This window comes from Xiphophorus hellerii, chromosome 12 (genome assembly GCF_003331165.1).
Source record: "Xiphophorus hellerii strain 12219 chromosome 12, Xiphophorus_hellerii-4.1, whole genome shotgun sequence".
NCBI classification, from domain to species: Eukaryota; Metazoa; Chordata; class Actinopteri; order Cyprinodontiformes; family Poeciliidae; genus Xiphophorus; species Xiphophorus hellerii.
This window is the reverse complement of record NC_045683.1, coordinates 29,694,022-29,704,950: the sequence shown is the minus strand read 5'-3', so window position 1 is coordinate 29,704,950 and position 10,929 is coordinate 29,694,022. Positions and strand designations below refer to the sequence as shown.

Genomic DNA, 10,929 nt, shown 5'->3' with positions numbered 1-10,929 from the left:
TGAGGTAAATACTATTTATTGACTTCATCGGACAGTAAAACCATTGAACACCAGAAACCCCGGAGCAGCTACACCGGTCAGCTGCTCTGCGGCGGTCTGCCATCAGGACAGCATTTATCCGGCCGCCATCACTCAGTCAAAAATAAACAGGCTAAGAGAACAGAGGCTACTGCATCCCACAATCACAGACAACTATAATACACACAGAGAGAATTTGTTCCAACACATTCTGGTTCTTTATACAATCATCTGATAAACAGCAACAAAAAAAAACAACAACCACAGAACTGTGCCATTTAATCAGAAATCAGTATAGTTTATTTTCACAGAAATATCCAGGAATCATTCTGGATTCCATTGAATAAAATAAAGAATTAGATCATTTGGTTCTAATGTTTAGACATTTTCAGCAAAGACACTTGTTAACAGTAAATATACACATTGGTGAGAAGTATATACAGTTGATAATTAGAGTCATTTTGACCTCTTTGAAGCTAACCAGGTGGTGGGGCAGGAGAAGGAGGTGGGCCTGAATGTTTGTTCTGTGGAAGAGCCTGATGATGCGTCCCACCTGTTCTCAACACGTCAGGCCTCTATTATGCAATAGATGCTTGAATGTAAAAAAAAAAAAAAAAAAAGACATTCATCGTACCAACATCAGTCATTGGTTTTAGTTGTACACATTTTCTTTTGTGTGAGTGTAAAAAAGTAGGTTCTCCTTTAATGAAGTTAGTGGTAACATTCAAAATCTAATGTGCGTCTCGTAACACGTTGGATAAGTTTCTCCCGGTTTAGACTTCATAAGCATATCTTTGGAAAAGTCAACATAAACCACGAACCATGAAAAATAAAAATCTACAATCATTCAGATTAACTGTTAACTAGCTACAGATGGAGAAGAAGACTGAGGTGCTTCCAGTAAAAAAAGAAAAAAAAGCATTTAAAAAAAGTTAGAAAAGGAAAGATAACTCACTTATCTGGTTTTATTTAAACTGTTTCAAAGAGTTTATCATTAAAAGTGCATTTAACAAAAGCATGAAAGTAACCTGAAGAAACTAAGAAACCTTAAATATTTACCAGAAGTAGTAATAAGTCATGTTCTAGGGTCAATATATTACTCGGTATTCGGTGTTTACGACTTCGTTGTGTCTCGTTGGACGCGTTGTGTGCCTTCACGGTTTCTTGGTGGGAGTGACTACAGGACCCACAGGCGCGCTGACGGGAATGACTCCGGTGGCCAGCAGGATGATGATGAGGACGATGATGAGCACGACCACCACGATGACGACGATCAGCTTGACGTTCTTCCACCAGTAGGACCGGGCCACTTTGTGAGAAGTCTGCTTGAAGTTCTGAGCCTGAAATTGGAAGAACGTGAGAAGGATCACGCAGGCTCCATTCGGCTGCAAGCTACAATTCTCAGACATCAACTAGATGCTCAAATTACACAGAAGGTTTTTCTACAAAAGTCACTGGATCAGGACACATTGGCAGGAAAAGCTTTAATTCTTTAGGACAAGCATATTTTCCTCCTTCTTGGTTTATCAATCATCAGTGCTTTGCTTTTTAATAAAATTAAAAGACAATAGCTGCGTTCCCACTGACCATATAGTTGTGCAAATCGATGTTTTGAAAATAAATTTGCTTAATCGAAATTGCACCCTTTTTTTTTTTTTGCATTGTACAAATCACGTGATCAACAATCGGATGTCGCCCCTGGGGCAAACTACTGAAGAAGGAAGGCAAGGAGGAGTTGGCGGCTGATGGCGCTGCATGTCTTTTACTAACATCACGTAAACAAACCTGTTCACGTGTAATTTTAATTGCATCTCTTATTTAATGGAAACGCATCAATTGCAAAATTGTGTTTTTTGACATTAGTGGAATACAGACAAATTTTTATGCACATTTGTAATGGAAACACAACTAGTGGAATATTTTTCATAGTTCTTTCCAATCAAGATGGCTCCTTTATTTGGATCCTTTTATGTTTTTTTTTGTTTTTTTTTTAAACAAAAAACCTACAATCAGGGAGTTTGTGTGGACTTTTGATGATTGAATCCATTTCCACTCTTCAGACTCTTGTCTATAGCGGCTGATTGGTTTCGCTCCCAGAGACTTGAAGTGAACATTTAATGAACACTAAAATTAAAATGTGACATGGGTTTAAGCGTACTGTGATGAGACATCTGATCCTGAGGTAGCAAGCTGTGGGGTTAATGAGCTCATTCTCTTCCCAAGGTGCCTGACTGAAACGCTCTCCATTAAAAGTTGCGTTCAGCAGCAGAATGAAGAAGAACATTTTATTTGCCTTTTTTCCCCACATACCCCAGCGGAACCATCTTGTTCAGAGTTGTTCATAATGACTGCCACTGTGACCATGGCTCAACAATAAACCTACACAGTGCAACTCGGTGTTTCCGATAAACCAAAAGGAGAGCAAAAATATATAATAATAAAAATCTGACGGTAACACTGACCCCCGCTTGTAGATCCTCTGACTTGCCCATGAGGTCGTCCAGCCTCTCTCCTCGCGCCAGGATCCGGTCAACATTCTGCGTCATGATGTTCTTCACTCCATCCACCTGGTCCTTCAGGTTCTGGACCTTGTCCTTGGGCTCTGGTGCGTCCTCGATTCCTCCTCGCTCCTACGGCGGCAAAGAACACAAAGAACTCAGAATTAGCTGAAATACGCCAGTTATCATCAACTTTACAAGGCTGTAGTAACCTTGATAACTTGACATCAAGGTTATCACTGATGTCAAGTTATCCTCATTGAGTCCTCATTGACTCGTCCTCATGTCAAGTCAATGAGGACTCGACATTCTTCAATGACAAATTGCGGATGTTAGACATCCTCTGCATCAATAAACATTTTATCGAATTTTAAACACATGTATTAGAAATTAGACCCAATAAATATGCTGCAGTCAAATATATAATATTGTTTGTGCACTCAAATCCTAAGTGCTGTCAAACTACTCTCACCTATTTCCAAGAAATTGTGATGGTTCGAAACTCAAGCAGCAATATCAGAGTAACTATTTAAATGTATGGAGTCTTATTTCTCTTCTGAAGGCCTGTGGGCATCTCTGGACTAAGATTTAAAGCTGATACGACTGAAAATAAATCATGTATTACAGAATAAGCACAAGGCTTTGTTCATGCAGGATAAACTTATCTTCACAGTCTACAAATCTTAAGTTTTACATTAAGTGTCTGGTTAAAAAAAATAATAATCTAAGTACCACCCAAATTCAGGCAGACATGCAGCAAAGTACAAGGAAGAAACTTTTAGAGCTTAAATAACTCAATTGCAAAATTCACAATGTGCTCACCATAATACAGAACAAGATCTATGTATTATGCATAGTGATTAGTTTAAATGTAAGTAGATTTACACATTTCATAGATGTCTCTCTGTTTAAAGGCACAGAAAAGGTTGTGACATCAACACAGTCACAGAACATTAATCAAACAATGGTAATTAAATCTTTCAGTGTCAGCAGAAAAACTATGTTCATTTTATAGAGAAGACTGAACTCAACAGCAGGTGATAAAACTTCTCAACATCCGTTGGCTGGTTTAACAGATGGGGTAATCTGTAGAGCTGCTCATGGTGCAAACACATAACCGCTAAAAAAAAAAAACCAAAGAACAAAAAAATAGTTCCTCAAATTGTCAACCGTCAATAAAGGTGAGTTGTGTCAAAAGCCCTACATTATACAGCCTAGCTAGGTTTCTAAAGGTATAACCTCCATCCAACTGTCCATGGGAGATTTCTTTTTAATTTCCTCAACTATGTAGGAAATGACCAGGAGCGTCTGAGCTGCATGGTATGTAGCTGTAGTAGACAGTGGTAATATTATCTATTCAGATTCATCCATGTAAGACACTTCTGGCAGCAGAAACCCAAGATTGAGCTGTAGTCTCATGGTACGATCATCTCAACTAAATCCAATATAGTTTAAGAAGATTTACTGATACTAAAAACAAAAACTGGTATTGTGAGCCAACTGTTTGATTTTAATCTAAATTATTCCTACTGCTACTAAAATAATACAGTACTGATTATTACAGAGACCAGGCGTAGTTTTCAAAATATCATATTTAGTAGGAATACAAAGCTGTGCTACCTTTGTTTGTCATGACTGAAGATGTTTCTGAATCACTGAATTCATCTTTCTACGAGGCAACAGAGAAAACAAGAAGCCTAATTTCAGTCAGATGACCAGCAGTGTGCAGCAGTAACCGAGGTACTCAGTGCAGCTGGAGAAAAGTCTTCAGGTCTAATTTAGCAACTTTATGCTGGTACAACAGTGTAAGACAAGGAGTAAATATCCGCCAATTTTGAAAAGTTCAACATTTGCTAGAAAAAGATCCCTCCAATTTTGAGATTAATCTCAGAAAATTTCTAGAACAAAACTTGAACATTTATGAGTTTCAAGTCAAAGATGTTTTCTTGCAAGTTTTTATGGCAGAAATTTACTCCTCTTTTTTAAATATATATATATATACAGTTCAGACCAAAAGTTTGGACACACCTTCTCATTGAATTCAATGAGAAAGTGTGTCCAAACTTTTGGTCTGTATTGAGTACAGACCAAAAGTTTGGACACACGGTTGTGTCCAAACTTTTGGTCTGTACTATATATATATATATATATATACACACAATGTCCCTAATACACCACTGTAGGTAACAGATACCTATCTTGCTGTCAGAATTAAAATAAATAGTTTTAAAAAGGCAACATTTTGGACAAAACCACTTGAGATAAAAAAAAAAAGCTTAAATTTGTCCTTAACTAGAATCCCCATCCAATAGTTTGATTTACGGTACATCCATTTAACACCATTACGTGAGAAAACTCGCTCATTTATCCTCAATATTTTAGCTTTCCCTTAACATTAATATTTTTCAGCTATTTGCCATATTATTGAATTGAACTTTGTTTTTAAGAAAAATATAAATTTGAGTTTGGAAGCTACCAAGAAACGTCTGGTTGCTTTAAAACTGACCAACTTCACTTGGAAAAGCCCAATTGCTGAAGAATCGCTTTCATGCGTGGCGGGGTAAACATTCCTTCAAACTTTAAACTCATCATAAATATTCAAACAGACCTTTAGAAAACATTCACACCTACCGAAGGTTTGCCATCCATTAAATATAACCTACTGATTTGTATCGTGTTGCCATTTTCAGGTCACTGATCAAAACTCTGGCATGCGGCAGCCGACCCTGCTGAATGCCAAATTATTTTTTCCTGGGGTTGTTTGATACAGTGGAAAGTAAACTCATCTTTCAATGCTGTGGGTGTGAATTCAAAGCAGAAATGGCAGCAGGTGTGTGTCCGCACACACAGACCTCCTTATCCCAGAAGACGGCAACAGCCTCTAAACAAAGCCGTATCTAGGAAACAGAGCAGGTTTCTCCTGCGTCATCCGTTGTCTGTCTGATGCTATCCTCTGTCTTCATGCTATTCTCATCCTAGTTACACGTTTTATAGATTTTTAATAGCTTCATTAATTAATGCTTAACTGCATGGTATTGCTTTTATTTTTTGCTAAATTCCACGTCCACTGAGGAAGGAGTGACATCCAACCTTACGTTTCATTCGCCTGCCACACAAACCTGGCTCGGTCCTTTCCTGATCTCTTCACACCAATGACTCCTTCAAGGAACACTGCATGGCAGACAGCTACAGTATCTCTGCTCACAGAAGGAGGGGCATGTGATTCATGGAAAGTGGCCTTGGTATTCCAGTTGAACTCAGTAACTCATACAAAAGCCTGTCAGATGATATTTAGCTGGTGTATATAAGCTAAAGATATCAGAGGAAAAAAATAAAACAAAAACTACAGTGTGTGTTTCACTGCTGCTCTGAATGCAAAGTGACTGATTTCCTTCGTCCGTGTTAGCCACAGCTCCAAATCCTAACTGTCTGATTTTACTACCCAAATATAATAAGTGCCAAGCTTTGAATAGTATAGAGATAATGAACAAGCTCTGAGATTCTTTAATCACAATTAGACCATAAATTGAGTTTGGACTCTACCAAGAAACGTCTGGTTGCTTTAAAACGCACAAACTTCACTTGGAAAAGCCCAATTGCTGAAGAATCCTTTTTATGCGTGACTGGGTATGAACATGGTTTTCTCTTTTGTAAAGAGAAAAACATTTGTTACATAAAAACGCTTTTTTAAAATCTTGGTTACACTAAAGCAGTTCCTCATTGGTTTGCATTAAGTGTTTTTACTATAAACTGTATAAAGTACAATTTGGTTTGTTGATTGTTGATTTATTTATTTAAAAAGGGACAAAGTATGATCAGGGTTAGCCATAAAGGCTAATTTTCATCTGTACTCCCTCAAGGTACAATCAATATGAATACAATAGATTAACGTGCAACACAGACAACTTAATAATCTTCTTCAACAAAAGGGAATAATGATGATAAATAAGAAGCAATTTTCATCTAAAATGAGCATATTAAGTTACAAATCTAAAAAAAATATATGAAGTCATATAGCACAAAAGTTCACCATAACATTGTGCAATACAATACATAGAAAAACAACTTTATTTTAAAGAAATAGAGATTTCTTTAAAACCTTTTAACGATCCTTTAATCAATTTCATAGTGTTCGGCGATGCGAAGGAAAGAAAAATAAAATATTCAATACATGGTCAAATTGTATGTACTTTTTTTACTGAAATGTTTTCTTTGGTTAATCTCTCTACAATGTGTATAAATTACCAATGAAGTCAAATCTGGAAATGAAATCAGCAGCAACTTGGTCAAACTAGCAACGAGGAAAACATGTGGAGTTTGTTAAATGTTGTTTTCAGTGAAGCCTGAAGGGACAGACTGACTAACAGCTGTACAAAATATATTCATTTACATTCCAGAAATGAAAACAAACTGTTTGTTGCTGCAGCTACCTCTGGGTTCTCAAACACACCGCAGCCATTTTTGGTTTTGAGGTCAGGGCGGCTGAATTATCTCAGAATTTTCAAATGATAATTTAAACTTTCTGCTATGTTTCAATGTAGGGACTTTGCAGGTTTGACTTCAGAGTAAAAATGAAAACAATACTAATCTGCTCCTTTCAACCAATCACACTGTACCTTTAGACTGAAACTTTATTTTAATTGTAAAACAATACCAGCTAAAAATATTCCATCTCCTATTGCCTCTACCGTTTTAAATCTCTCATAAAAACTGGATTTATTGAGGTGAAGCTTTAGAGATGTCATAATGTTTGAGAACTAATTCTTCCCCCAGTTTATTTGTAGTCATTACTGTACATAGATCTGTGGTTGATCCAGACAAGAAAATATCAAAATCATAAGTTGTTCCGTGTAAATTATTAAAATGTGAAAGGTGAATTGCTGCAGACGTCACAAAATAAACGGAATAATTTTGTAGTATTTTTAAGTTCAGTCTTTTGGGATCTGCAACTTCAGCCACTAATATCAAAGAAAGTTTGATATACGGATTCTCAACTCATCACAGCTTTGTCTTTTTAATTAAACACAACTGAATGAGTGACTTTAGTCTCCATTGACTAGATGGAAGCTGGAGAACCCCTCCCCCACCTGTTGCTGCTTACTGCCAGTCAGCTGGGTGAACAAATTATTCTGCATGGCTTGCAAGAAAGATACATTTAACCATTAGCAAATATTTCCACTTTAAAAAAAATAAAAATTAAAAACGGAACAGTCATGGGAAAGAACAGCAACTAATCACTCAAATGTTTTAAAATGGGCAGCATTTTGTAAGGCAGCTATTACTAACCCCAAAATACCAGCTTTATCGAAATAACAGCATGTCGTACGTGTTTAGTGGGTTTATTACGTTATTTTTTCTCTACCAAACTTAATAACAGGTAAGTGGATATAAGTATAACTGACGTAACTAATTTGCTAACTGTACCTGTTTGCCTTTGGCCACAGTTAAAGGTTTGTTTTCAACAGTCCCAAAGAGTGGAATTAAATAGAGCTGGACGCACACACTCTCTGGGGGAAAACTATTAAATATATTTATTTAAAATTAATTTTTAAAAAGTCAATGTTATCACCGCAACAGGTTATGTGAAGTGGATACATTTTTTAGTGCTAAGTTTTTAGTTTTAACAAAGGTAGAAAAAAATATCCTTCCACGACGCAGTTTTTGGTGAGAGCTGGCCATTGGGTGGTGTTATTAGGGTGGTGTTATTAGCCTCTTTTTTCTTTTAGCTCGGCGTCGCAAGAACTTTCTTCCTCTACGTTTAAAAGTTAATATGTTCTCTGAGTGAGCCTGTTTTTTCCTCTCTCCCTTCCATAAAACCTGTTTTCTCTAGAAAACCGCCTGCATGGCGGCCAGCAGCGGCATCGTTGGAAAGACTCACTGAGCAACAAACAGGCTTCAGCCATTATTCTCATCACCTACCGGATCATAGTCCATCTTGTTGGAAGCAAAGGTCCTCTTGCCCGTAAATTGGCGGTCCAACTTTTAATTTAACCTTGTTGCGTTCACTTAAGACCTTTTTTAAGACCTGGTATAAAATGTAAGAGTTTAATACGTTCAAGTTCCAACTACGTTTCCTTCTTCAAGTTAACTTCCTGGTAGATGTTTCTTTTCGTTCCTTCTGACTAAATTCCTCCGCGTCGCCGGTGTCAAGTGAACCGCATCACAATTTGCTTCCTCCGTCACATTAAAATACGTAACCTCGCAGCGATATGCGACGATTTGTTTCTCGACGAGCAAACACTAAAATAATAAGCTTATTTAATGTGTTCAAACTATTTAACGGGCTAATGGATGAATGCCAACGTTTTATGGCCGATATCCAGGCCTTACGGCGAAATTAAAATGCTTTTATTTTGAAACCGCACCTGCACTTCTCTCATTGTCGTAAAATACACCTGAGCCACTCCTACTGTGACGTCACACTCACAGGTTCTTCCCAGCACATCTTAAATGTGATCTTACCGAGTCATAAACTCTCCTAGAGTTTTGTATGTTTCTCTGTAGGAAAAGCTCGGGGCTGCGTGCTTGGTCATCTTTCATGTTTAAGCAACAGCACTCAACGGAGTTGTACAGCAAAAGCCAAAGAACTTACACTTACAGGAATTTAAATTACTAGGCAAAAATTATATCTCCTTAAAAAATAAATCGGAAGATTGAGAAATAAATGTGTATGAGGATGGACTCTGTTTATACAGGTGGATAGAATCAATATTTTTTTTCAGGTGGCAATTATATCACTACTTTGTAGAAATAAAAGACGAGCATAAATATGTGAACATCAGTTTGAAAGAGGTTTTCAGTTGGGCTTTAATCCAAACAGAGCCAGAGCTACATAAATGTGGGCCCCTGGACTGGAGCTTTGGTGCCTTTTTCATAAAAAAAATACTCTTAATGCAAACTACAGTACATTGATAGTTAGTCATATATATCTGCGGGTATGAACTGATGCACGGTAGGACTACAGTGCATCAGTTATGGTTGATTGCTCCAAAGAAAAAAAAAAACATAACTTCATAATTTTCAAATACTTTAATATTGTTTATATTGATGAAAATCCAAAAATATTAAGTCAACTCGCGTTATTTGAGCCTATGAGTTTTATATAAGGCACAATGTTTGCAAAACACACATTCTTTAAAAAATCGGGTCCATCCGAGTCAGTTTCTGCTACACTTTGCATCTTGTTGGTGAAAAGGTTTCACCAGAATGCCGTCTTCTAAATTCATATTACAAGTCGACACATTGTCACGCCTGAGCTGCGGATCTCTGCAGCTCTTCTACAGTTTGCAACGCTGCTTTCCAGAATCTCTCTCTCTCCTCCGTATGTTTGTTGTCGACAGCCATGCTGTGGTCGGCCTGTAATTACGCCACTTTTCCACAAGTTTATCCCTGACCCATCTATGTTCCTTGTCTTCATACCTTTTGTTCGCACGACAGTTGTATTCATATTGAAATCGAACACATCGGTGAAACCGGTTTCTTAAATAGATATCTACAGAAAGTGGTGGTGTGGTTTTTCTCCTCCAACAAACTTCTTGAAAGCATTTGTCCTTTTCTTGCATTTCCTTTCTCATAAATTCCAATAAAAATGTGGTTTTAATGTAGACAAAAAAAAAAAAAAAAGAAACATCTTCTGGTTCATGTTGGAATTTGTTTAATAAAACCTTCTCTGGCTTTCACAGAAATTATCTGCCTTTCAAGGGTTGAATCTTGTGAAATATTTTAAGCTTCAAATCTCAATAAACTGTAAATAATTAACTTGAGATGAAGCTTAAATAGGTTTTTGCGCCGCTTTTATTTGCTTACTTGCGAAGGCAATCCCTTCTTTTTGATCTAAAGAACAGCTATCAATCAGTTTTTATCACTACAACAGTAAAGAGTTGTTAGACCCTTTATTTTCTTTTCTACAAATCAAAAGAACTGAACGAACGTCCACCAAGAATGATGCTTTTAATAACTTCCCTACTGGCCTCTTTGTAAAGCTGTTTAAAGGATTTCCTTCCTTAATATTCGTCTTTTAGTTAATTAGAAGCTGGGTTTCAAGCTAATTGAAAATGACAAAAACCTGAAGAATCAAGCATCTCCTCTACGTTTCACATACATGTGAAAAAAAAAAAATTACTTCACCAGTTTTCCTCTGCTCACGTAACAGGAAGGTTTGGTGTCCTGCTTTTAGCCAAGCAGCTCCTCCTTGTTGACCTGCTACACCCAGCCAGAAACTTCATACCTCGACCAACCAGTTTGACCACCACCCTGAGGGAGGCGGTGCATGTTGTTCCTGTTCCTGCTGGTTGGATCAACAATAGCTGCGCGCCATCTGATTATTTGCCACTGCAAATCATCGGAGCTTTCTCGTCATGAAAACGATTCGCAATAAAGTTACGTTATCATTGTGTTTAAGAATAACTGGAAC

The 10,929-nt window shown here is 37.2% G+C and overlaps 1 protein-coding gene across 1 annotated transcript; it reads right to left on the bottom strand.

Annotated features, from left to right (window-relative positions):
- vamp8 (vesicle-associated membrane protein 8 (endobrevin)) lies at positions 1-8,749 on the bottom strand. Its single transcript, XM_032579173.1, has 3 exons — positions 8,436-8,749; positions 2,481-2,648; positions 1-1,358 (listed from the first exon to the last, which is right to left on the bottom strand). Exons 1-3 carry the CDS (start codon positions 8,448-8,450, stop codon positions 1,173-1,175), a joined length of 369 nt encoding a protein of 122 aa, XP_032435064.1. The 5' UTR covers positions 8,451-8,749; the 3' UTR covers positions 1-1,172.
- Between the last annotated feature and the right edge of the window lie 2,180 nt (positions 8,750-10,929).

Coding starts and splice junctions, on each gene's coding strand:
- vamp8 (XM_032579173.1), bottom strand. Junction 1,359..2,480: donor CAGAGGATCTACAAGCGGGG/GTCAGTGTTACC, acceptor TTCCAATTTCAG/GCTCAGAACTTCAAGCAGAC.